This window comes from Suncus etruscus, chromosome 12 (assembly GCF_024139225.1).
Source record: "Suncus etruscus isolate mSunEtr1 chromosome 12, mSunEtr1.pri.cur, whole genome shotgun sequence".
Lineage (NCBI taxonomy): Eukaryota > Metazoa > Chordata > Mammalia > Eulipotyphla > Soricidae > Suncus > Suncus etruscus.
Window position 1 is genome coordinate 51,996,627 of NC_064859.1, and position 27,723 is coordinate 52,024,349.

The following is a 27,723-nucleotide window of genomic DNA, read 5'->3' on the forward strand; positions in this document are numbered from 1 at the left end:
CAGTCAGCCCGGACTCCGGCGCAGATGGGCCCTTCCGGCTCGCCGTAGGTCGGGCAGAGTGAAGCCAGGATGGAGACGGGCAATTCCCAAGATGCGCGGCGGCGGTGACCAGTGCGCTTGCGCGGAGAGAAGGGTGGTACCCAGATCCTGCTCGGGAGAGCGGTGGGTAGTTCTTGAGCATCCTCCAAATCTCGGGGGGTCCGGACAGGGCGATGTGGGGTGCAACTGACCGACCCGGGCTGCGGCAAGACTGAGAGCTGCAAAACCCAGTTTCCCCACGGCGAGACGGAGACTTGACTTTGGGGGTCGCTCTAGGCAATCTGCTTCCCCAACCCCTAGTTCCCACCTCCGTCCGGTTTCGGGGTGCCTGGGCACCTCAGAGGACTCAGATCTCTGTTGACAGCGGTGCGTTCCAGCACTGAGTCCTGCAGATGGGGCGCAGGACTGATTGGGAGGGGCTGATGGTACTCCCAGACCTCTGGCTGAGTGTGTTTTGGCCCCTTGGTTAGGGACAAACTTGAAGGAAAAGATTAGAGAGACACTTATCACCTTGTATGAATTTGTATTTTAAGCTTTGAGCATTGCTTGGCTTCTAAGTTTAGTCATTTGTTTTTTGGGAGACCACACTCGGTGGTGTTCAGGGGTTACTCCTCTTCTGCACTCAGGAATGACTCCTGGCAGTGCTCAGGGATCCACCTGGGATACTGGGAATCAGACCCAGGTAGGCCTGTGCAAGGTAAGCGCCCTACCTACCCACCCCTCCACCCTCCAGCCTTTCTAAAGTAAATTCCTTTTTCCTAGAGAGTTTAAGCTCCAGAAAACTATCCCATCATGTGATTCCTGGCCTAAAGAGAGTGCACCATTGAAAACAAAATTTAATGGATATTGAGCCACACTGTTAATGCTCAGAGATTCTGTAGAAATTACTCCTGGCAGTCTTGGGGACTATATAGGATACCAGGTACATGCAAGGCAAATGCTCTTTCCACAGTACGATAGCTCTAGCCAGTGGTCCTCAAACTATGGCCCGCGGGCCACATATTGTATTTGTATCTGTTTTGTTTCTCCATTGCAAAATAAGATATATGCAGTATGCATAAGAATTCGTACATAAGTTTTGTTTTTACTATAGTCAGACCCTCCAATGGTCTGAGGGACAGTGAACTGGCCCCCTGTTTAAAAAGTTTGAGGACCCCTGCCTGTCTAGACTCATCACCATTGAATATTTGATTTGTAGATCATCTTTTCTAGGTCCAAATCTAATGAAATTTTTGGTGACTGTATAGCTCTTAGCATTGCTCATTTGGCTGCTGTTGCTCTTTTCTTTTTGGGAGAGTAGGATAGGAAGGGATTGTTGTACCCTACAGTGCTCAATCTTACTCCTGACTTTGCACTCAGGAATCACTCCTGGTGGTGTTTGCTGGGGATCAAACCCAGGTATCTCTCTGCCTTTGCAAGATAAACACCACACCCACTATACTATCACTCCGGCCCCCATGTTGTTTATTTCTTTCTCTGGCACAGAAAGAGCCCCCAGTGAAGTCCCAGCCTCTGCATCCAGAATGTGTCAGGAAGCCGTGTAAAGCAGCCATGCATCTGTGCTGTGATTCATTTCACAGTTTACAGAAGAGATTTACCAGGATGCTCCCACTGCACCTGCCTGTTGCCTACTGAGGTTGACTCATGTGTTCATGGTTGTTGAATATCTGTGGGTAACAGAAAGGAGGCGAATGCTGAGACCCCAGAGGCCATAGGAACAGTGATGCAAAAGCCGTGCTCTCTCTGTTAAGTGGCAGCCAGCCAATTGTTCCACCTCAAGCCAGGAGGTGCTCTGGGCCTTTTTGTTTTGGGGCCATATCAGTGGTGCTCAGGGGTTACTCCTGGCTCTGAGCCCAAGAATCTTTCCTGGCTGATATGGGGGACTATACAGGATGTGGGGATTGAACCTGGGTGGGCTATATGCAAAGCAAGCTCCCTACCCTCTGTGCTATCGCTCTGGCCCCTACTTTTATGTTAGGGCTCAGTACATCTCACTGCATGGCTACGGCATTGTTGCTGGTTGCTGGATTCTGAGAGTCCCACCAAGATAGGCTTTTCCCTTACTAAATTGGCTGCATCTGTGAAGGGGGACTGCCTATGTGTGTGAAAGCCATGTGTCCACAGTTTTGTTGTGGTTGGTATTCCTGATGTCCAGTTCCCTAGTTAGATGAAAGACATAAAGGCAGCCATATTGACTATTAGTTAGCCCACTGGCTGCTCCACAACTGATTTGTCCACTGTTGATGGTAACTGGAGAAAGCATTGTGTGACATTTTTTATTTCAAGAATTAGATCTACTACTATTCAATGTTTCCAGTTTTGGGGTTTGTTTTGTTTTGTTTGGAGATTTGTGGGCCATTTCTGGTGGTGCACAGGCTTACTCCTAGACCTGTGCTCAGCAGATCATGGGATCAAATCAGGAAAGCCTACAGGCAAGGCAAGAAACCCTAATGTGTCTCTCTCCAGGCCAGATACCCCCAGTTTACTCCCAGTTTTAAACCTGTATCTGAGGCCTAACAAAACTGAGTCCTTCAACTAAGACCACCTCTCTGGGACTGTAGGTCAGCCTCCCTGAGGTGGTTAGCTGCCCCGGATGGCAGTAGTTTCCACTCACAGTGGAGCCTCCTGGACCCTGGCAATCCCTTTCCATTCCAGCACAATCCCCCTTCTTTCCAGCCAGCAGCCAGAGTTGTACGAGATTGGCATTTAGCTTATTTATTTGGCATCATTTTGCATCTACTTAATGATTTTTTCTTTTCTTTTCTTTTCTTTTTTTTTTTTTTTTTTTTTTGTTTTTGGGCTACACGCGGTGGTGCTCAGGAGTTACTCCTGGCTCTTCACTCAGAAATTGCTCCTGGCAGGCTAGGGGGACATTATGGGATGCTGGGGATCGAATTCGGGACTCTCTGGGTCAGCCATGTGCAGGGCAAACACCCTTCTGCTATGCTATCACTCTGACCCTTAACAATTTTTTTTTTTTTTTTTTTTTTTTTGGTTTTTGGGTCACACCCGGCGGTGCTCAGGGCTTACTCCTGGCTGTCTGCTCAGAAATAGCTCCTGGCAGGCACGGGGGACCATATGGGACACCGGGATTCGAACCAACCACCTTTGGTCCTGGATCGGCTGCTTGCAAGGCAAACGCTGCTGTGCTATCTCTCCGGCCCCCCCTTAACAATTTTTTAAGATAGATTTTCTCAAAAAAACCCATTGAGCGATGAAAACCATCTTAATTTTTTTTTCTTCTTCTTTGAAACAGGTCTGAGTCCTCCGAGACCTGAGGGACTTCTTTCAGTCCTCATGGAAACTCCTTCACCCTGGTGATGGCCCACAGGGATTGTTTTCTTGCTATTGGTCTGAATGATGGCCAAGAAGGAAGACAGAGGTAGAGCAGTTGGATCTCTGGCTCTCCTCATTGCTTCTACGCTTAGACCCAATTAAATTCATCTCTGAGCCCCAGGACAAAGGTCACTTGAACAAATGATTCTGAGCCATGAGTGAAAAATCTTGCTCTTTCCATACTGAGAAAGAATCAAGAGATGAACAGGTAAGCAAGCACTTTTATTTGGCAAGGAAGGTAATTATTCCTTGAGAGCTATCATTAATATAAGTCTGGATTTATCAAGAGAAAGGGAAGGGGCATTAGAAATGTTTACCAGGGGCCGGGTAGGTGGCGCTGGAGGTAAGGTGTCTGCCTTGCAAGCGCTAGCCAAGGAAGGACCGCGGTTCGATCCCCCGGCGTCCCATATGGTTCCCCCAAGCCAGGGGCGATTTCTGAGCACATAGCCAGGAGTAACCCCTGAGCATCAAACGGGTGTGGCCCAAAAACCAAAAAAAAAAAAAAAAAAAAAAAGAAATGTTTACCAGGGCCCGGAGAGATAGCACAGCGGCGTTTGCCTTGCAAGCAGCCGATCCATGACCAAACGTGGTTGGTTCGAATCCCGGTGTCCCATATGGTCCCCTGTGCCTGCCAGGAGCTATTTCTGAGCAGACAGCCAGGAGTAAGCCCTGAGCACCGCTGGGTGTGGCCCAAAAACCAAAAAAAAAAAAAAAAAAAAAAAAGAAATGTTTACCAAAGGAGAGGGAGACTGGGGTATGGCTCACCATGTACAAGGCCCTGGGTTCAATTTCCCAGCACCAAAGGAATAAAGGAAGAAAATGTTGACTTAAAATCTTCATTATAGGACCGGAGAGATAGCATGGAGGTAGGGTGTTTGCCTTGCATGCTGAAGGATGGTAGTTCGAATCCCAGCATTCCATATGGTCCCTCCCCTGAGCCTGCCAGGAGCAATTTCTGAGTGTAAAGCCAGGAGTAACCCCTGAGCGCTGCCGAGTGTCACCCGAAAACAAACAAAAAACTTCATTATAGGGAAAAACTCCCTCTCGCTCTCTACCTCCCTTTCTCCTCCCTCTCTCCTGATCCTTTCTCTCTCCTTTCCCTCTCTTCCTCTCCCTCTTTCTTTCCCTCTCTCCCCTCCCTATCCCTCTCTTCCTTTCTCTTTCTCCCTACCTCTCTTCCTTCCTTCCTCTCTCTCTCCCCTTCTCCCTCTCTTCCTCTCCCTGTCATTCCTTTCTCTCTCCCTCTTTCTCCCTCCCTGTCCCTCTCCTTCTCTCTCTCTCCTTCCCTCTCTTCCCTCTTTCTCCCTCTCTCTCCCTCTTCCTGTCACTCTTTTCTCTCTCCCTCTCCGTCCCTCTCCCTCCTTCTCCCTCTCCTCCTCTCTCTCCTTTTCTCTCTCTCCTCCCTCTTCCTCCCTCTCTCAAAAAAATATTAAAAAAAAAACCACTTCAATTTAGTTTTATTGCATTCTTTTTTTTTTAAGTTTTTTTTTTTTTTTTTTTGGTTTTTCGGGCCACACCCATTTGATGCTCAGGGGTTACTCCTGGCTAAGCGCTCAGAAATTGCCCCTGGCTTGGGGGACTATATGAGATGCAAGGGGATCGAATCGTGGTCCTTCTTTGGCTAGCACTTGCAAGGCAGACACCTTACCTCTAGCGCCACCTTGCCGGCCCCTCTGTTGCATTTTTAGAAGCTTCTGTTCACCTTTGAGTCAATTATCTTTCCTGGTAGCTTATTTTTCAAGCAATTAGATTAGCTTGAGTTTAAGAAAAATACTCTTCCAGCACAACAAAAGGAACTGAAAGTCAGAAGGACATGGGCACAGGCTCTTGCTCCTGGTGAGAGGAAGAGGGTCCTTCCAGGCACTCAGGGGTAACTGACAACAAATGCGTTGGCTTCAAGTGGGCACCAACGTGACTGAAGGCCAGGTGGTTTCCTTCACTAGTGAAGGAACGATGCAGGGAACCAAGTGATCATTTTTTTGGCTAGATTCTTGTCAGGAAATGTCTGCTACCGACACCATTTCATTCTTCTTGAACTGAAATGGAAGGAGAATGAGGTTGTTCTGGGGATCTGTTTCATACACATACCCCAGGCCCTCCAGAGGAAATGGTGGATAAGGTGGGGTTGTCTGTGGTGGTCCTGATGGGAGCCTCCTGGGTTCACTCCATGATTTCTTATACTCCCTCTTGGCTCTGAAGTCACTTTACTTTTTGTTTCTTTGGTATTTTTGTTCTTGTTTTGTGTCATCCCTGGTAGGATTTGGGGGATCATATGGGGTGATGAGGATAGAACCTGGGATGGCCACATGCAAGGTAAGCACCGCACTACCCGCTGTACTATGGCTCCAGCTCTGTGGTCACTGTGGTGTCTCCTCCATCCCTTCCATCTTCACTCGAACAGGTACCTTCACTTCACATGCATGCAGCCCATCACCTGGTAGCTTATCAGCTAAGTGGGCATCTGCATGTCTTTTTTTTCTTTTTTTTTTCTTTTTTGGATTTTTTGGGTCACATCCAGCAGCGCTCAGGGGTTCCTCCTGGCTCCATGCTCAGAAATGGCTCTTGGCAGGCTCGGGGGACCATATGGGAAACGGGATTCGAACCCATTGTCCTTCTGCATGAAAGGCAAATGCCCTACCATCATGTTATCTCTACGGCCCCTGCATGTCTTCTTTAAGCATTTTTCTTCATCTCTTCCCCCATTTTTTGATGGGGTGACCTTTGAATTTTTCTTTTCCTTTATTTCTACCTCCCCACTTCCCTTCTTCTGTCCTCTTTCCCTCCCTTCCTCTTAGGCAGTGCCAGAAATTAATCTCAGGTCCTCATGCATGTTAGGTCTGTGGCTCAAAACTTGAGCTGTCTTCCTGACTTTTATTACTTTTTTTTTTCCCCTTGGTTTTTGGGTCACACCCGGCAGCGCTCAGGGGTTACTCCTGGCTCCACACTCAGAAATCGCTCCTGGCAGGCTCAGGGGACCTTAGGGATGCCGGGATTCAAACTGCTGACCTTCTGCATCAAGGCAAATGCCCTACCTCCATGCTATCTCTCCAGCCCCATGACCTTTATTTCTTTTTTTTTGTTTTGTTTTTTCGGGCCACACCCATTTGATGCTCAGGGGTTACTCCTGGCTAAGCGCTCAGAAATTGTCCCTGGCTTGGGGGGACCATATGGGACGCTGGGGGATCAAACTGCAGTCCTTCCCTGGCTAGCGCTTTCAAGGCAGACACCTTACCTCTAGCGCCACCTCGCCGACCCGACCTTTATTTCTTTTAAAAAAATTGACTGGGTGGGGGCAGAGAGATAGCACAGCGGCGTTTGCTTTGCAAGCAGCCGATCCAGGACCAAAGGTGGTTGGTTCGAATCCCGGTGTCCCATATGGTCCCCTGTGCATGCCAGGAACTATTTCTGAGCAGACAGCCAGGAGTAACCCCTGAGCACCGCTGGGTGTGACAAAAAAAAAAAAAAAGAGAAGTTGACTGGGGGATGTAACTCAGCAGTACGTACAGCACTTGCTTTGCCTGTGTGATGTCCTGGATTCTATCTGTGGCATCAAAGAAAAAAAATTTTTTTTAATTTTTTTTAATTTTTAGTTATGAGAACAATGATGCAAAGAGGAGAAGGTAAAGTTACAGTGGAAGGACAATCGCCCATAAACAGAGTTCTCAAAAGAAATCCCCTTGCTGGCGCCTAAATATTGAACTTACAGTCAAAGAACATTAAGAAAAATAAGGCAGAACCCATGTACAATTACTTTGTCCACAAGTCCCCCGGTTGTAGTACATTATAAAATTTCTTTTTTTTTTTTTTTTTTTTTTGGTTTTTGGGCCAGAAATAGCTCCTGGCAGGCACGGGGGGAAGGGGTGGGTGGGTGGGGAACCATATGGGACACCGGGATTCGAACCAACCACCTTTGGTCCTTGATCGGCTGCTTGCAAGGCAAACGCCACTGTGCTATCTCTCTGGGCCCCAAAATTTCTTAGCAGTACACAAAGCAATCTAAAGCCATGAGATTTATGTGACTCCTTAAACATTGAAGGCATAGTATTTTTTTTATATTTTCATGCACATGCATATTAGTTTAAGTTAACATCAAAAGTTTAAGGTTTTTTTTTTAAGGGTTAGAGTCAAAAGAACACAGTAAAAATGGTGTTAGAGTGGTAAATATTGTTTGCATAGGCCCACCAAAATATGGGGGACATGGAAAGGAAAAGCCTTGGTCTAAATACAAGGAGACCCTACCCCTAAAGTTTCCTGGCATAAGACCAAATCTAGGCTCCAGGCAAACTAGTTTATTTAATCCAAGTCATTGTCTGTAGTGCCAATACAGTTTTATTTTTCACCAGTCTCTATTGTTGGCATCAGGTTTCTGTATTAAAGATCCTGGAATCTGCACAACCTACATTGAAGTCAGGCTGATGTGGAGTATCCTCTAGTTTCACCTCACAATTAAGGGGCAATAGAGAAAGACCTGTCCCGTAAGCAGGTCATTGTTGTTAAGCCTTCTCAGTGTTAAGTGTGTGGCTTTTGGGCCACACACACCCAGCAGTGCTCAGGGGTTATTCCTGGCTCTGTGCTCAGAAATCACTCCTGGCAGGCTTGGCGGACCATATGGGATGGCGAGCAAGGCAAATGCATGCAAGCAAATGCCATACCACTGTGCTATTGCTCTGGCCCTCAAAAGAAAGTATTATATTCATATGGTTCAAATTATTTTAATTACAGGACCAGGGCTATAACTCAGTGATAGGGCACAACCTTCACTTACAGGAGCTTAATCTGTGGCTCCACCACAACAAACATTCAGAAAGTATGGAAAATGTGCAGACAGTGAAAAAACTGTTTCCTGCCCTGTTTTCCAGCCACCCAGTTTTTCTGCTGCTGGAGACAGACTTGCAGATCATTAGTCAATAGAATGGTTTTCCTGGTATTGTGGGGCCAGGAACCGCGCCTAGGGCTTCACTTGTGCAAAGCAAGTGCCCTTCTGGTGCTCTTCCCACTACCGCTTACTTGGAAATGATTCTGGAAATAGTGTCTTCAGTGACAAACATGTTGGCTTGCTTCCTCCTTACTGGAGATCCGGAGATGTGTGGTGACTTGGCCGTGTTGGCATAGGCAGTGCTACTGGCATTGACCTTACTGCTTTCTGCTTGGCTGTTTTAAAGCCACTCAGCCATTTCCTGCCTCCAACAAGCATATATGTTAATTAAATGTTTTATAAATTATGGTGCCTGGAGCTGGAAAGATAGCACAGCAGTGGGATGTTTGCCTTGCACGCAGCCCACCCAGAATGACCCGAGTTTAATCCTCAGTATCCCATATGCTCCTCTGAGCCTGCCAGGAATGATTTCTGAATGCAGAGCCAGGAATAATCCCTGAGTGCTGCTGGGTGTGGCCCAAAGAAACAAAAAAAAATTTAATTATGAATGATAAAATAATATATATATTCGGTCCACTGTGTGTGTGGAGTATTGGGCCAAACCCATAGTGCTCAAAGTTTATCCTGAACTCAGGGAACCATATGGGGTGCCAGGATCAAAACCAGGTAAGCTGCATGCGGGACAAATGCTCCTCCTCATGGTACTGTCCTGCAGGCCCCTGTCATCTTTCTCAGGTCTAGATCAAATGGAAGTTTTTATTGGAAATAGTCCTTGCATTTGACTTCTGAGGTGCTCATCTTTTTATTTTATTTAAGTAATACTGAGGAAAGGTAGAACTTTTAAGCTGCCATCTTTGGGGAACTGAGGTGTACCTGAGATGCTGATACTGGTTTATCTTCCAGGCTGAAAGCATGTCTGCTGGGTTCTCATCACAAGACAAGAACGACAAACCTTTTCTGGCTTTCCGAGGGATCCCCGTATGTATCAACCTCCCATCCCCCATTCCTCTTGTCAGTGTTATTGTGGCTGCTGCTAAGTGGTGCTGGACCCTGGGGAACTTGCCCTCAGGAGGAGGGATGAGGGGTTTCAACAGGCAAAACCACCTCTATCTAATAAGATCATTTGTCCTAATGAAGCAGAATTTACAGTACAGTGGGAATAGCAAAGGCCTTCAGCTGCAAGGTGAATTGTTTCTTCTTCTTTTTTATTTTTTTTGGAGGGGTCACACCTGGTGGTGCTCAGTGGTTACTCCTGGCTTTGTGCTCAGAAATCGTTCCTGGCAGGCATGGGGGACCATATGGGATGCTGGGATTCGAACCAACGTCAGTCCTGGGTTGGCCGCTTGCAAGGCAAATGCTCTACTGCTGTGCTATCTCTCCATAATTGTTGTTTCTTTACTAGTGAAGGAAGATATTCACTTGTCTTGCACATCACCCCACATCTCCACCATAACTGGAATTTAAGATGTTTGTTAACAGTGGGGGTGAGGCAGGGACTCTTCCTGACTGTGCTCAAAAGTGACCCCTGATAGTGTTCAGGGACTACTGATGGTGGCAGTGATTGAACTGCATAGGCAATTGTAGCTAGTAGCTAGTGCTTTACCCCTGTACTGTTTCTCCAGCCACTCTTTTTGTTTTATTTTGGGGTCACACCCAGCAATACTCAAGTGTTACTCCTGGCTCTGTGCTCAGGAATCACTCCTAGTGAGGTTCAGGAGACCAGTGGGATGCCGGAGACCAAATCCTGGTTGGTTGGGAGACCAAATTCTGATAGGATGTATGACAAACATCCTCCCTGCTGTGCTATCACTCTAGCTCTCTCCAGCCACTCTTGACTGTGATGTTTTTAAGTAGTCCCTTTGGAAGACTAGATCTTTCTGGTGTCCAGTTTCAAAGACACTTTCTGTGACGGGGTGGGGAGTCCGTCCGGGGCTGGGATGGGCTCTGCCTTACTCGACAGGCTTCTGCTCCTACAGATCTGTGAACTGAAGAACCACAGCATCCTCCAGGCGCTGACAAGCAAAGCCAATGGATGGGACCCAAATGGTAAGCTTACCCTGGTAGCTGCCTCCTCCTCTTCTTCCTCCCCCTCCTCCTCCCTCTTCTCCTGCCTCTTCTCCTCCTCCTTCTCCTTTCTCCTTCTCCTCCACCCTCTCCTCCTCCTCTCTCTTCTCCTCCTCCTTCCTCTTCCCCTCCCTCTTCTCTCTTCTCTTCCTCCTCCTCCTCCCTTTTCTCCTCTTCCTCTTCTTCTTCTTCCCCTCTTCCTTCTCCTCCTCCTTTCTCCTCCTTTCTCCTTCTCCTCTTCCTCTCCTCCCTCTTCTCCTTCCCCCTCTTCTCCTCCTCCCTCCTCTCCTCCCTCTTCCCCTCGCACTTTTCTCTCCCCTCTTTCTCTCATTCCTCTTTTTCCTTTTACTCTTCTCTCCTCCCTCATCCTTCTCCTGCTCAGGGAGAGGGATGTTATTCCTGACAAGGCTCAGGGGACCATATGGGGTTCCAGGAACCAACCCAAATCAACCACATGCAACGCACCTTACTTGTAACACTATCAATCTGGCCTCCGGTTTGTTACTCATTCTAGGAGAATTCGATAGAATCAACCTGGATTAGAAGTCAGAACCACCTGATTCTGAGTCTTCTTGTGGTGTTCTGTATGCCTTTGTGTAAATCATAGAGTGCTTGACTCTCCAGGGAAAATATAATACCATCTTTATTCTCCAAGGATACAATCATTAAAAAAAAGTTTTTTTTTTTTTAAAAAAAGAGGGGCTGGAGCTGTGGCACAGGTGGTAGGGCATTTGCCTTGCACTCGCTAACCTAAGACAGACTGCAATTGATCCCCCAGCATCCCATATAGTCCACCAAGCCAGGAGCGATTTCTTTTTTTAAAAATCTTGGGGGCCGGAGAGATAGCATGGAGGTAAGGCGTTTGCCTTTCATGCAGGAGGTCATTGGTTCAAATCCCGGCGCCCCATATGGTCCCCCGTGCCTGCCAGGAGCAATTTTTGAGCCTGGAGCCAGGAATAACCCCTGAGCACTGCCGGGTGTGACCCAAAAACCAAAAAAAAAAAAAAAAAAAAATCTTTATTTATACCAGGAGTGATTTCTGAGCACATAACTAGGAGTAACCCTTGAATGTGGCCCAAAAACCAAAAAAAAAGATAAAAAGAGACTATAGGTGAAAAGGCTTTGAGAGAAAAAAAAAATATCCTATTTTATCTCCTTCCCATGGTTCTTTTTCTGCCTTATCAACATTCATTCCACTTACTGACTTCTTACACACTACCCTTTTTTAGAAGCCCTTGGCTCTGCAATCAGGTTCTCTGGCTCAAAACCTTGCTCTCTCCCATTAGCTGTAATGTGCAGACCTTGCAGACCTTCACTTTCATTTTTATTTATTTATTTATTTGTTTTTAGTTTTTGGGTCACACCCGGCAGCGCTCAGGCCCGGACCTTCACTTTCTTATCTGTAGAACTGGGACTGCATCAGAACTTTTGTGAAGGGAGCTGCAGGATTTTAGGAAGGTTAAAAGCAAATGTAAACTGCTCAGCACACAGAATAGGAATCTTTATGAGTGCTCATTGATATATTTTTTTTTAATTTTGTACACTAAGGGGACCCAAGAGATACTACATCAGGTAGGGTGCTTGCCTTGCTTGTGCCTGACCCAGGTTTTATTCCCCCCTCTCCCCCACTGAAATATGGTTGAGTGCAGATCCAGGAGTAACTCCTGAGCATTAGTAGGTGTGCCCCCACCAAAAAAAAAAAAAAAAAAGGAAGGGCCTGAGAGATAGCATGGAGGTAAGGCATTTGCCTTGCATGCAGAAGGACGATGGTTCGAATCCCAGCATCCTATATGGTCCCCTGAACCTGCCAGGAGTGATTTCTGAGCGTAGAGCCAGGAGTAACCCTGAGCACTGCTGGATGTGACCCCTCCAAAAAAAAAAGGAAAATTCTACAAACAGAAAATAGATTCTCTGAAAATAGAGAGATTTTTTTTTATTTAAACACTTTGATTACATACATGATTGTGTTTGGGTTTCAGTCATGTAAAGAACACCACCCATCACCAGTGCAACATTCCCATCACCAATGTCCCAAATCTCCCTCCTCCCCACCCGACCCCTGCCTGTACTCTAAACAGGCTCTCCATTTCCCTCATACATTCTCATTATTAGGACAGTTCAAAATGTAGTTATTTCTCTAACTAAACTCATCACTCTTTGTGGTGAGCTTCCTGAGGTGAGCTGGAACTTCCAGCTCTTTTCTCTTTTGTGTCTGAAAATTATTATTGCAAGAATGTCTTTCATTTTTCTTAAAACCCATAGATGAGTGAGACCATTCTGCGTTTGTCTCTCTCTCTCTGACTTAAAATAGAGAGATTTTAAAAATAGAACTCTAGGGCCCGGAGAGATAGCACAGCAGCGTTTGCCTTGCAAGCAGCCGATCCAGGACCAAAGGTGGTTGGTTCGAATCCCGATGTCCCATATGGTCCCCTGTGCCTACCAGGAGCTATTTCTGAGCAGACAGCCAGGAGGAACCCCTGAGCACCGCCGGGTGTGGCCCCCCCCCAAAAAAAAATAGAACTCTAGGGGCCAGAGTGGTGGTGCAGCAGTAGGGCATTTATCTTACATGTGGCTAACCTAGGATGGACTTCAGTTCAATTCTCCCAGCGTCCCATATGGTCCCCCAAGCCAGGAGCGATTTCTGAGCCCATAGCCAGGAGTAATCCATGAGCACCACTGAGTGTGGCCCAAAACCCAAATAATAATAATAGTAAAACAGAACTCTAATACATCTAATATAGAATATTATTTGGATATCTGTAACATCTCTTTTTGTAGAAGTTTGTTTTAGATAAATCTAATACTAATTAGACAATTTGCCTAAGTGCCCAAATATTTTGTATTTGTGGCACCTGGTATTTGATTGCTAGATATTTTTTATTGTATTAAAAGAGGGCCCATTTTTCACCTGGCTCTCAGCCAATTTAAACGACTAGGTTAAACAAAGCTCTTTACCATATGAATCATTGAGGAGAGCCAAAGCAGAGGCAGCTGAAAAAGGAGAAAGGTCCCTAACTCTTGTGAATTGAAGTATGGCCGAAGAACTGAATTATGTATTGAAGTATATATATTGAATTTATTGAAATGTATGAATTGAAGTACGACCTGTTCTTCAGGGCAAATGAGTTTGTTTACCTGACAGGAGGTGGAAGTTGTTTACCTGACTCCAAAAGGAAAGTGGCCCTGATATTCCCTATGACCTGTGACTGTGTTGGTTGGTGAGACCTTTGTACTGTTTCTTAACATGCTGTCCCAGCAAAGTCCTGCTTACTTGTTGGCAAGGTTTATCCTCCTGACTCACAATCTCACTTGCTTGTTAGCTAGAGACTGATCCAATTACTCAAGGGAGGCTCTGAGTTGGCGCCGCCAGAGTAGGCGAAGGGATGAAGGTGACACAGCTCCTTGCTGCCTCTATAGAGCACATTCGTCCCACCAGACCACGCTACTCTTTGTTCATGCTTTGTCCCTCTCTTTGAGGTCACCGCATGCCAGAGCTAAGTTGTATTACCTTCACCTTCCAAGGTTGTTTTCTCTAGTTCCTTGATGTATGTAAATTGGAATCCCTATGCTCATGGCTTCCTCCAGACACGAGTTGGATCCTTGCAAAATGGACTTTTATCAAGGTCTCCTGAGACTCAGGACCTGGGTCTTATCTACTTGCTGCCTTTGTGCCCCATGCAGTGTGGGTGGTGCTGACTGATATGTACTGACCTCTTCCCACTACTCTTCGCAGCTATAGAGTTACACCAACCTCACTATGTTTCTGGGAGTGAGTGCTGAGGGTCCAGTGAACTACCAAAAACAATCCAGTCAGTGCAGTGTGCAGTGGAGAGGCTGCACCTCAGCTACATGGCTCTAGGGTCTACATTCTGGTTGGGTCCTTGGGTGGATGAGATATTACACAGGTTGCCTTCCCCCCCCCAAAAAAATAAAACAACAAAACCTATCTTAATGTGGTCAAGGATATTATATTCCTAATACCAGGAAGGGGAAGGTTGAATAATCCAGGTGGGCTTTTACATACCAAAAGAGAGATTTATGGGAAAGAGGAAGATGGGGAACACTTTTGGGGTTGATAGCTGGGTGTCATCTTACAGAGAACCAAACTGCTTTTCTTTCGCTCCCTCCTTCCCCTACCCCTCCATCATTCCATCATTCCATCATTCCATCCCTCCCTCTCTCCCTCCCTCTCTCCCTCCCTCCCTCCCTCCCTCCCTCCCTCCCTCCCTCCCTTCCTTCCTTCCTTCCTTCCTTCCTTCCTTCCTTCCTTCCTTCCTTCCTTCCTTCCTTCCTTCCTTCCTTCCTTTTTTCTTCTTTTGTTGGGGTTTTTTTTTGGGGGGTCATGCCCAGCAGCACTCAGGGGTCACTCCTGGCTCTACGCTCAGAAATCGCTCCTGGCAGGCTCGGGGGACCATATGGGATGCTGGGATTCAAACCACCGTCTTTCTGCATGCAAGGCAAATACCCCACCTCCATGCTCTCTCTCCGGCCCCGTTTTATTTTGTTTGGGCTACAGCTGAGCAATGCTCAGGGATTATTTCTGGCTCTGCACTCAGGAATCACTCCAGGTGATACCATACAGGATGCTGATGCCTGGGATCAAACCCAGGTCAGCCATGTACAAAGCAAGTTCCTTTACGGCTATGCTATGGCTCTGGCCCCAAACTGCTTTTCTTCTCAAATTTTTTTTTTTTTTTTTTTGGTTTTTGGGCCACACCCAGCGGTGCTCAGGGGTTACTCCTGGCTATCTGCTCAGAAATAGCTCCTGGCAGGCATGGGGGACCATATGGGACGCCGGGATTTGAACCAACCACCTTAGATCCTGGGTCAGCTGCTTGCAAGGCAAACGCCGCTGTGCTATTTCTCCGGGCCCTTTTCTTCTCCACTTTCTCCCTTTCGTGTGCTTTCATTTATTCACTCATCAGTCATTCGTTGAGCATCTCACACATGTCAGGTCTCCCTCAGGTGCTGGACTCTGCCATCACTTAACTCCCAATGCAGTGGGAGAGGCAGGAAGGGTGCACTATCCAAAGAGCAGCTCTGTTGCTTTCAGTAAGGTCAGAGAAGGCTTCCAGATAGGAAGCACCTTCAGGATGAGTGAATCAGTGACCCACAGGATCCTGGGGTACTCTCTGTAGGAGAGCAACCAGTGCCAGGGTATCAGAGAAGGGAAAGCCACAGAGCTCGAGAGGGAAGAAGGATTCAGATTTGACGCTGCTCTGAAGTCTGGGTTTTTATTTTATTTTTATTCTTTATTTTAGTCCACACCTGGTGTTGCTCAGGAGTTACTCCTAACTCTGCACTTAGGAATTACTTCTAGCAAGCTCAGGGCCCATGGAGGTAGAGCATTTGCCTTGCATGCAGAAGGATGGTAGTTTGAATCCCGGCTTCCCATATGGTTCCCCGAGCCTGCCAGAAGTGATTTCTGAGCATAGAGCCAGGAGTAACCCCTGAGCGCTGCCGGGTATGACCCCCCCCCAAAAAAAGAGTGAGTCCCTAGGGTCAAGGCCTAGAGGGGTGCCTCAGATCTGCCTCTGGAAAGGCTCCCTTTATTTATTTGTTTGTTTATTATTTTGGGGCCACACCCAGCAGTGCTCAGGGGTTACTCCTGGCTTTGTGCTCAGAAATCGCTCCTGGCAGGCTCAGGGGACCATATGGGAAATGGAGAATTGAACCACGATCTGTCCTGGGTAGGCCACATGCCCTACTGCTGTGCTATCTCTCCGGCCCTGGAAAGGTCCCTTTAGCAACTGTATGAACAGGGTGCCACCAGGCTGAGTGTCTCTCAAAATTTCTCTCCTTTTCTCTCTGTTGCAGTTGTGAGTACTGAGGTCCTCAGAGCCCAGGAAGAATGGGAGTCTGTGGACAGCATCCTGCCAGAGCCAGGTATCTGGGATTGGCTACAGACACCTTGCACATGGCTCCATCTGAGGCACAAGGATGGCAGGCAGAACAGGCTGTTCCTGGAGGAAATGGGAGTGAGTGGGGAGCAGCTGCCACCTATCTGAGAGAGGAATGGGGGAGCTCTACTGGGCAGTGAGGGCAGAGAAGGAAAGAGCTGGTTTGCTGAGTAAAGAAGTACCTGGAGGCAGCCAGGAGTAAGCCCTGAGCATTGCTGAGGGAATTCTCAAACAAACAAACAACAACAAAAAAACCTCTAATAATTTCATATAAATAATAATAATTTCAAGATTGTTTTTTCCTGATAAAATACTTTCCTGGACATAAATACTTGGCCAAGAACATATTTGCAATGCTGTATAATCTAAGTCATGGGTAGTGTTTCACAATAGTACTTTTTTTTTTTTTTTGGGCCACACCCGGCAGTGCTCAGGGGTTCCTCCTGGCTGTCTGCTCAGAAATAGCTCCTGGCAGGCACGGGGGGACCATCTGGGACACCGGGATTCGAACCAACCACCTTTGGTCCTGGATCAGCTGCTTGCAAGGCAAACACCGCTGTGCTATCTCTCCGGGCCCTCACAATAGTACTTAGGATTTGAAATAACAGTTTTTGGGGACCGATTTCACAAGATAGGGAATCACAGGAAATGGAGGAAAGCTTTCTGCAAAGGTGATGGGAGAGGACAACGTACAGCTGGCGAGCAGTTGGGTTCTTATGAGCTCTTGAACAAGCTGCTCCTGTGAGTGTGATATTGATGAGAGAGAAAAAATAAGCTGTTCCAAAGGGAAAATGGAGACTAACTGGGATAATGGGGGATTGACGGAGACTGTTTCCCTAACATACATTTAACTCCAAAACAAATGTACTTCATTTTGTGATATGAAGCATGTTTTTCGTGGAGAGGGAAAGTCCTGTGCAACTCCATCAACTGGTCTTGACTCCGCTGATTCTGTGTAAGAAAAATAAATGCGATTGAATTTCAAAAAAAAAAAAAGAAGAAGAAGTACCTGGAGAAGAGGGTAGATTCTATTTTCTGGAAGGCTCTAAGACAGGATAGAAATTGTCTCCTGGGCTAGAGAGATAGCATGGAGATAAGGCGTTTGCCTTGCATGCAGAAGGATGATGGTTTGAATCCCGGCATCCCCTATGGTCCCCTGAGCCTGCCAGGAGCTATTTCTGAGTGTAGAGCCAGGAGCAACACCTGAGTGCGGCCGGGTATGACCCAAAAACCAAAAAAAAAAAAAAAAAAGAAAAGAAAAGAAAGAAATCGTCTCCTGGGCCCGGAGAGATAGCACAGCGGCATTTGCCTTGCAAGCTGCCGATCCAGGACCAAAGGTGGTTGGTTCGAATCCCGGTGTTCCATATGGTCCCCCATGCCTGCCAGGAGCTATTTCTGAGCAGACAGCCAGGAGTAACCCTTGAGCACCGCCGGGTATGACCCAAAAATCAAAAACCAAAAAAAAAAAAAAGAAATTGTCTCCTGTCCTTTCAGAAGTCAGTAGCACCCTCTCACCTGAACCCCCATCAGCCTCTGGGAGGGACGTTAGGGGCCTGTGTATGAAGCATCACTACTATACTATCAGCTGTTAACCGATTCCCATGGAGCTGGGGTCGAGGACAGGGCAAGCACTGGGTAGAATTAGGAAGGTTCTCTAGACATAACTGTGGAATATTACCCTGGCTCTCTCTTCTGGGCAGTGGGGTTCAAGGGTCCCCTGCAGACCAGAGCCTCCCTGCTCACCACGGAGGTCATCTGGCAAACCTCTGATGAGCCCAGTCTGAAGGGGTGGCCCTGGAAAACTGTATTCCTGATGTCAAGACTGGGTGCCTGGCTGCAGTTGCCCTGAACCCTTGCTGCCACTTCAAAGGCCGCCGCATCTGCTCTACCTGCAGGGGATCCAGCCAGCTCTGGCCAGCCTGGGCAGCTGGTGTCCTTCAGTGAAGCCCTGCAGCATTTCCAGACCACTGACCTCTCCTCCTTCAAGGTAGGAAGTTTAGGTGGGGTTACTAGGGTTTCTTCTCAGAAGACAGGCCTCTGTCCCGTCAGAATAGGGGCCTGGACAAGCCAGGCAGTAGTTTCTGTTGAGGACACTATGTGACCAAGGAGCCCAGCTTCATGTGGGAACTCGTGGTATCATGTTCCCCAATTTGGGGGGGGGGGTACATTCATACAGAAATTAGTACTCCGGTCAGAGTAGGGCAATCTTCCATTTCTTCCTCCAGGAACCAGACAGAAGCTGCTTGGGGATTTTGAAAATACAGATTGGAAAAGGAGGGTTCCTGGGGAAAATGGAAGCCAAATGGAAGTCGGCACAATTCCCTTCTCTCTGGAATGGGCCAGAAGGAAGTTTTGATGAGTGTGACTCCTTACCTTCAGCTTAAAACCTGGCTTAAGAGAGAGGCTGATTTATAGGACCCAGAGACCTGGAAACCAATCTAATGGGAGAATTCTCAGTCCTATGGACAGGGAGCAAAATCAGTCAATGCAACCACTAGTACCCTGGGTAGACCAAAGGCTCTGGCCCCTACTGAAGCATCTGACTTAAGATCACACCCTGCGACCTTCCCTTCCTCACAGGTTTGCTAGACTGGAAGTTGGAAGGGTTGTTAGATTTAATCATTTATAGCCTTTGCAGATAGAAGTAAGATAGTCCTACAAAAGACAGAAACAGGCCAGGTTGGAAACCTGGACAAGCATTTCTCAGATGATAGCAGGAAGGGTTCCCTGGGGCTGGTCATATCCAGCTTCCTTGGGAAGCAGTAGAACTGCTAGTTCTGAAAAGTCCACAGGCCCAAACAGACCACTAATGGCTGTGCTGGGTACAGCTCTACCTAGAAAGAATCCAGGGCCAGATGAGTCCTCACAGCTTCTGCAGAGGGTCCAGAGACCCACCAGTTAGTTGGGGAAATCACTTCTTTCTTCCAAATGGCTCCTTGACCAAGCCTTGTTGAGGGTAATCAATAGGGCGGTGAACTCAGGGCTCAGCCTAGTCCCCTCAACTCTCTCCCCAGCAAAGGATCCAGCCCACCATCCGAAGGACTGGGCTCGCCGCCCTCCGGCACCGCCTCTTTGGGCCTCCCAAACTCCACCAGGGCCTCCATGAAGAAAGGGACTTGGTCCTGACCATCGCCCAGTGTGAGTGCTTTGGCATCCATGGCAGGGCTAGGCATGTAGGCAGGCAAGTTCAGCTTGCCCACCTATTGCCAAGGCCAAGCCAGGTCTCCTACCTGCTCTATACTAAGGTGTGGGGAGTGAAAACCAAGAAAGACAAGCAGGACAGAGCATATGTCCACCTTGGCTGTGCTCAGAAAGCTGAATCTGTCTTGGTGGAGCCATCCGAAGAAGTGAGGGGCCCTCCCACTGAGGCACCAATGGAGACCTGGGTGTGTTTGGGGGCAGGTGGCTTGGACAATCAGGACCCACTGCACGGCCGAGTCCTGCAGACCATCTACAAGAAGCTCACCGGCTCCAAGTACGACTGTGCTCTTCTCGGAGACCACTGGGAGGACCTGGGCTTTCAGGGTAAGAAGGGGGCCACCATCTTTCTTTGCTTGTGAGTGAGAGCTGGTGTCCTGCCTCCTGTTACCCCAGTGCTGCAGAGGACAGAGCAACTGACACAAATGCTCTGGGCCAAGCCAGCTTATTTGGTGGGACTCGACCAGGAGCTAAAGTGGAGAGAGAATTTTCTTTTTTTTTTTTTTTTTTTTTTTTTGGTTTTTGGGCCACACCCGGCGATGCTCAGAGGTTACTCCTGGCTGTCTGCTCAGAAATAGCTCCTGGCAGGCACGGGGGACCATATGGGACACCGGGATTCGAACCAACCACCTTTGGTCCTGGATCGGCTGCTTGCAAGGCAAATGCCGCTGTGCTATCTCTCTGGGCCCGAGAATTTTCTTATTATTTTTCAGGAAGTACTATAAAAAATTTAATAAGATCTGGAATCTTGGGGCCAGAGAAATAGCATGGATGTTTGCCTTGCATGCAGAAGGATGGTGGTTTGAATCCCAGCATCCCATATGGTCCCCCGAACCTGCCAGGAGTGATTTCTGAGCGTAGAGCCAGGAGTAACCCCTGAGCACTGTTGGGTGTGACCCAAAAACCAAAAACAAACAAACAAACAAAAAGATTATCTGGAATCTAGTTTATTTCTTCTTTCTTTTTTTTTTTTTTTTTTGGTTTTTGGGCCACACCCGGTAACGCTCAGGGGTTACTCCTGGCTATGCGTTCAGAAGTCGCTCCTGGCTTGGGGGACCATATGGGACGCCGGGGGATCGAACCGCGGTCCGTCTCCTAGGCTAGCGCAGGTAAGGCAGGCACCTTACCTCCAGCGCCACCGCCCGGCCCCATATTTCTTCTTTCTTTATAGTTGGAATTTTTTTTTTTTTTTTTTTTTGGTTTTTGGGTCACACCCAGCAGTGCTCAGGGATTACTCCTGGCTCTATGCTCAGGAATCACCCCTGGCAGGCTCGGGACCATATGAGAAGCCGGGATTCGAACCACCATCCTTCTGCATGCAAGACAAATGCCTTACCTCCATGCTATCTCTCTGGCCCCATAGATGCAAATTTTTTCTTGATAAAGTATATGAATATTTATGTCTATGTAATTTTTTTTTTGTTTTTTGCCATTCTAGGAGTCAAACCTGGGACGTTGTGCATGTAAAGTAGATGCTTTCGACTGAGTCACATCCCTGGCTCTGTTCTACATTACTTTATTTTTTTGAGGGAAAACAGTGACTTTACCGTGTTTATTTTACCTTGTGCTACTCTTTCTTCAAAATCATATGAGATAAAAAAAAAAAATCATATGGGGCCGGGCGGTGGCGCTGGAGGTAAGGTGCCTGCCTTACCTGCGCTAGCCTAGGAGACGGACCGCGGTTCGATCCCCCGGCGTCCCATATGGTCCCCCAAGCCAGGAGCGACTTCTGAGTGCATAGCCAGGAGTAACCCCTGAGTGTCACCGGGTGTGGCCCAAAAACCAAAAAAAAAAAAAAAAAAAAAAAAAAAATTATATGAGATAGCATTTTCTCTCCTGGAGAAGCCCAGGTTCTCTTTTAAACATATGTGTCTCTCTTTTGTTTGGTTTTTGAGACATATCTGGTGGTGCTCTGGGCTAACTTCTGGCTCTGCCCTCTGGATCATACCTGGTGGGGCTCAGGGGAACATATGGAATGCCAGGGATTGAACCTAAGTCAGCTGCATAAAGGCAAGCACCCTACTTGTGCTATTGCTCCAACTCAGTCTCCCCCCCCCTTTTTTTTTTTTGGATTTTGGGTCACACCCAACAGCGCTCAGGGGTTACTACTGGCTCTAAGCTCAGAAATCATTCCTGGCAGGCTCAGGGGACCTGAGATGCTGGGATTTGAACTACCGTCCTTCTGCATGCAAGGCAAATGCCCTACCTCCATGCTGTCTCTCCAGCCCCAGTCTTCCCCATTTTTCTCTAAATAATTTCTTTTTTAATTTGTGTTTTTGGGTCCTACTTTGCTGCAGACGTGTTAGCGTCCCTAAGCAGAATCTTCGTAGGGTCCGAGAACCTTTATGGGGAGAAAGCGGAAATAATTGTTTACCATCATAGAGCTAAACTCAGAAAAACAAGCTGCTGGCGCCAGGTTATACGAACTAGCCAGCAGGGAATTTTTGGCGGGTTTTTGGTACTGACATTTCTTTGTAGGAAAGCTGAGGCTGGATTTCTATAGTGGCCAAATAAAGAGAAAAATGTAATGTTACAGCCATGTTGGAATTACCGCCAATAATCCACGCAAAGGGTCAAATGATTGACTTTGCTAAGCGGGCCTTTTGGCAAATAATTCTTTTGGAGGAAGGCACTGCACCAGGGAAGGAAAAAAACCACATCTGGTGTGTGCTTTCCTTAAATGGGAGATAACACTACTTGGCCCAAAAAAATGCTCAGGATTTTCTATTGGCTCTGTACTCAGGAATTACTCCTTGTGGGCTCAGGGGACCATATGGGATGCTGGGGATCAAACATGAGTGTGTGACCTAAAAAGAAATTAAAGATTTCATGGGACTGGAGTGAGAGCACAGTGGGTAGGGCATTCGCCTTGCATAGGCTCACTCTCCAGCATCCCATATGATCCCCAGAGCCTGCCAGCAGTGATTTCTGAATGCCTCAGAGTGTGACCAGAGTGTGAGTGTATAATCTCTGAGTGTCGCAGGGAGTGGCCCAAAAACTTAAAAAAAAGATAAATTTATTTCAAAGTTTTGCTTTTATTTTTTTTTTTGATCGGTTGGGGGGTGAGTAGCTAAGGGGCAATTTATGACTCCTGAGCAATCTTGATCCCTTTTTATAATCAGGTCCTGAGAACCCTGGGGAGCAGGGCCTTTGTGCCTCATTGCTCCCCCAGCCTCAGTGTCCTCATGGTTCCTGTTCCAGGAGCGAACCCGGGCACAGACCTGAGAGGTGCAGGCTTCCTGGCCCTCCTGCATCTGCTCTACCTGGTGATGGACTCCAAGACCCTGCTGATGGCTCAGGAGATTTTCCGCTTGTCGCATCACCACATTCAGGTGAGCTCTGTGGGGGGCACCAGCAGAGAGGGCTGTGGTGGAAGGTGGAAGGGTGCTGAGCATCCCAGAGGCCTCATGGGTAGCTCCTTTGCTGGGATCTCTGGGACAATTGAGGCAACTGGGTGTCACCCCTCACACTCACCTGACCAGTGTAGGCTCTGTGCTCCAGTGTTCATTCATGTGCACTTCAAGCAGGTGCTACTCCTCAGACCTGCACTCCTTGAAGTGGGCATCTAGGAGGCAGGTGGTCGGTTTGTGCAGAAGCACCACTGGGGTGTCTGTGTTTCAGCTCTGGCCCCTCCCCCAGAGAACCCCCTTCCTCATCCGTGGATTCTCCAGATCCAGAAGGAGGAGAGCTGACTATGTCCCTGGAGAAATTTACCTCTCAGGGTTCTCTGTGGCATTGACTGATAGACAGGCCAGAAGTGGCTTCCGGAACTTCAGGTCTCTGCCCAGGCTTTTAGCTGTGGGTGGGTTTGGCTTCCAGCAAATGGAGGCAGCAGCCTCCTTTAGGGGACAGCTGTGACCTATTACCTGCCATACTCACAGCACCTGGAACTCACTGTCCCCTTAGTGACTTAGAGACTTAGTCAACGTGCCTGTGTCATCACACTTGGTGCTCAGGGTACAGCAACAAGCAAAACTGACAAAGATTCTGGTAGTAGAGCTGATAAGACAATAAGCACAAAGAGATTAGGGTATGGCAAAAAGGGAGAAATGCTGAAGAAGAAGTAGGGTGAGAACATGAAAAAGGAGAGAAGCTGTTTTATAGAGCAGCCACGTAGCTCTTGGCAGGCTAAAGTCTTTAGACCAAGTCTTGGAGGGGGTAAGGATGTCAGCCAAGTGTTCATCTAGGGCAAAAGCTTTGGCAGCTGAAACCAGCAGCTGGAGCAAAGGTCCTGAGAAAGGCGTGTGTCTGGCATGCGGAGGGTTAGGAGGAAGAGCGCAATGGGGAACAAGGTCAAAGTTTGGAGCACATACTTCTCAGGAAGGAACCTTGGGTATAACCCAAAACAAAACCAGAAATGATCAATAGAGGCGCAAGATGTCGAGCCTTGATAGGCTATGATAACTTTTATTTAAAGTGAGTTGATTTGGGGGATGGAGGTATTTTGAGGATCAGTCAGCTGTGATCTCAGCTTTATTCCTAGCTCTGTACTCAAAGATCATTCCTGGCAGTGCTCAGGACTTTTTGGGGACAGAGTACATGCAGGAACCCATGTTCCTTCCATGGTATCATATTGTCCCCTGAGCTCCAGGAGGGACCATTGAGCACAGAGCTTGGAATAGCCCATGAGCACTATCTGGTGTGGCAAAAATTCTTTTGGATTTTGGGTTATACCCAGCAGTGCTCAAGGGCTACTCCTGGCTCTATGCTCAGAAATCACTGCTGGCAGGCTCAGGGGACCCTATGGGATTTGAACCACCATCCTTCTGCATGCAAGGCAAATGCCCTACCTCCATGCTATCTCTCTGCCTCCCCCTCCTTTTTTTTTTTAGTTTTTTTGTTTTTGGGCCACACCCAGAGGCACTCAGGGGTTACTCCTAGCTCTGTGTTCAGAAGTCACTCCTGGGCTCAGAGAGATAGCACAGCGGCGTTTGCCTTGCAAGCAGCCAATCCAGGACCAAAAGTGGTTGGTTCAAATCCCAGTGTCCCATATGGTCCCCCGTGCCTGCCAGGAGCTATTTCTGAGCAGACAGCCAAGAGTAATCCTTGAGCACCGCCGGGTGTGACCCAAAAACCAAAAATAAAAAAACAAAAACAAAAACAAAAAAGAAAACAGAAGTCACTCCTGGCAGGCTCGGAGGACTATATGGGATGCTGGGTTGGCCACATGCAAGGCATGTGCTTACCGCTGTGCTATTGCTCCAGCCCCACCATTTTTTTTTTAAGAATAGTGGCAATGAGACAGTGATAGTACAGCCTTTACTATATATGCAGCCAACGTGAGTACATGCTCAGCACCTCATACAATCCCGAGTCCACCAGTACAGATTCGTGAAGGCAGAGCCAGGAGTAAGCTCTGAGCACTGCTGGTGTGGCTCCAAAACAAACCTGTAAAGAATGGTGGCAAGTTCTGTGATCTTTTTTGTTTGTTTTGATTTTTGGGCCACACCGGTGATGCTCAGGGGTTACTCCTGGCTTTGCACTGACTTGGGGGACCATATGGGACACCAGGGATCAAACTGAGGTCTGTCCTGGGTCAGCCACGTGTCCTCTTGCAGAGATTCTTTTATGATAGTAGTGTACCAGCAACTGCAGGGAATCTTAGTCACTGAGTCACTTTAGCTGTACCAGTTCAGCAGTGGGATCTTAACAGTTTGGGTTTGGTTTCTGGACCACATCTGCAGTGATCAAGGCTTACTGCTGGCTCTACATGTAGGGATCACTCCTGGCTCTGTGCTCAAGAATCAGTCCTATGGGCTCGCTGTACTCTCAGTATATATATGACATATTACTTTGACAGTATCATGGCTTGATGCTGCTATACTAGGAGGTTTATTAGTTCTACCGTCATGGTCAGAAGGATCTTCCTTCTCTGGAAAGCCAGTAAATAGTGACTGACTCTAAAAAACAGAAAAGGGTTTTGCCTTTGTAAAAATTAAGTGATGGCCCTACACCTCACACTGTGGGATCTGAGCCACACTGTGGCCTCTCAGGCTTCTGTGTCAGGAAAAGTGGGAAAACCAGCAAGTAAAGACTGGTTTGGTTTCTTCCTCCCCAAGTGCTTTTGAGGAATCAGGTAACCACTGCCAAAGCTGCAGCTGGAATCCTGGCTGCAGAGCCTTTATGACTTGGTACCACTATGAAAGTGCCTTCTAGTCGCTGGTTTGTTCCCTCACCTGTCAGTTGGGAGGAAGGGACTAATGGGACTGACAACAAGCATCAGTGGACTGTGCTGCCTGTGCATTCTGGGGTCTGAAAGGCCCACAGGCCACTATGAGTGGAGGTAGATGGGAAGCAGGTGAATGCAATGGCCCCTCTAACTTGGTGCTTGTCTTTCCAGCAATTCCCCTTCTGTCTGATGTCCGTGAACATAACCCGCATCACGGTACAGGCCCTACGAGAGGAGTGTCTCTCCAGGTGTGTCATGTACCCCACTCGCCTGCCTCCAGCCCCTGCCGTGTCCTCTCAGCCCATTTCTCCTCGACATCCTGACCTCAGAAGGTTCGGGATGGGGGCCGGAACTGGGCCATGACTGAGGGACACGCACCCCTGCAGGGAGTGTAACCGGCAGCGGCAGGTCTTCCCTGTGGTCAACAGCTTCTACGCGGCCACATTCCTCCGCCTCGCGCACGTCTGGAGGACGGGGCAGAAGACCATCTCCGACTCGGGCTTCGTCCTCAAAGGTGCGTGTGCCGGGTGCCTGTCCTGGTCTTCCAGGGTCCCACCCCAAGCCCCAGGGACCTCACCACAGGCCCCTGGAGCCTCCACATCTGTCTCCCACCATCCTTTCCTGGGCCTTCGCCTCCACTTTGGACTTGTTTCTAAACCAGAGTCAAGACTGTTCTGGCCAGGGGAGTCTGTGTCCTGGAAGCTGCCCAGCTCCTTACCGCCCTCTCATGCATTCTCCATTTCTCAGACCCCTTCTCTTCCCTCATCCCCCACAGGGTCTGGGGATTCCTGGGCCATGGGCGCCCCCCCTGAGTTGCTATGTGGGTGACCCTGACCACCTCAGCCCTCTGCCCTGTCTCTGTTCCAGACTTGGAAGTGTTGGCCAAGAAGAGCCCCCGGCGGCTGCTCAAGACTCTGGAGATCTACTTGGATGGGGTGTCGCAGGGCCAGGCCTCCCTGCTGGGGGCACAGAAGTGCCACAGGCTGCCAGCCTCCCACTCCAAAGATCTCACCTTCACTGGGGTGTGTGAGCTGCCCTCCACAGAAGGCAGGCTTATCTGACTGCATCTAGAAGCAGAAGCTATAGGAAGGTGGCCAGGCGGGACTGGGGCCCGCAGCAGTGCGCATCCAGGCCAGCCATGCCTCTTCTAGTCCCTGCCATAGAAAGTGCTGTAGAATGCTCCTGGGCCTGGCCTGGGGAGACTGAGACATTCAGGCCATGACCTGGTTCACCCCAACCCCATCCCACTCCCCCACCCTACCCCCACATGCCTCCAGAGCTGGGAGGACTCTGACTTTGGTAGCTCGGCAGCTCACCCCAGTTTCAGCTCATCTCAGGGAGACTGAAGAACATGAGGGAGAAGAGCGCCCTCTGGAGGCTCCACGCGGCCCTGCGCAGAGGCATTTCCAAGCCCATGCAGCCCAATTGCACCTTCCTGGCTGTGGTGTTTCCAGGCTTCCCCTATCTCAGGGCGCAAGCATGAGAGAATTTGAAGGAAGAAGGTCTTGGTGGAAGCAGAGCAGGGGCTGGCAGCAGATCACCACTCCCTTGCTCTGCTGTGGACCATATAGAATTGGGTGCTTGGCTGGGTCCTTGCAGTGCAGTTGTTTTTGGCCAATGGAGAAGATAGAGGCCATAACCTCCGGTAGTTTTGAATTAAAGCCTGGTTCTGGCTGAAAGGTGTTAGCGTCCCTCTCAGACAGGCTGTGCACATGCCAATGCCAGTGTTCCAGGCCCTGCTTGGAGCCAGGTAGGAGGCTGGATGAGGCCCTGTACTGGGCAAAGCAGCTGCTTGGGGCAGCTGTCTTTGGTCTCTGGTGTTCTGTTCATTTAAGGCCATCCAGGTACGGTTCCGGAGAGATAGCAGAAGGTCATTGGTTCGAAACCCGGCATCCCATACGGTCCCCAGAACCTTCCAGGAATGATTTCATGTTTGTTTTTGTTTTGGGGCCACACCCGGCGATGCTCAGGGGTTACTCCTGGCTATCTGCTCAGAAATAGCTCCTGGCAGGCTCGGGGGACATATGGGACACTGGGATTTGAATCAACCACCTTTGGTCCTGGATCGGCTGCTTGCAAGGCAAACACCACTGTGCTATCTCTCCGGGCCCCCAGGAGTGTTTTCTGAGCGAGGAGACAGA

The 27,723-nt window shown here is 48.5% G+C and overlaps 1 protein-coding gene across 1 annotated transcript; it reads left to right on the top strand.

Annotated features, from left to right (window-relative positions):
* The first annotated feature begins 80 nt into the window (after window positions 1-80).
* ELMOD3 (ELMO domain containing 3) lies at window positions 81-27,094 on the top strand. The gene is made up of 12 exons (XM_049784937.1): window positions 81-162; window positions 3,296-3,583; window positions 9,155-9,229; window positions 10,228-10,297; window positions 16,133-16,201; window positions 18,111-18,202; window positions 19,230-19,353; window positions 19,618-19,740; window positions 22,615-22,745; window positions 25,754-25,830; window positions 25,969-26,096; window positions 26,450-27,094. Exons 2-12 carry the CDS (start codon window positions 3,530-3,532, stop codon window positions 26,641-26,643), a joined length of 1,137 nt encoding a protein of 378 aa, XP_049640894.1. The 5' UTR covers window positions 81-162; window positions 3,296-3,529; the 3' UTR covers window positions 26,644-27,094.
* The last annotated feature ends 629 nt before the right edge of the window (window positions 27,095-27,723 follow it).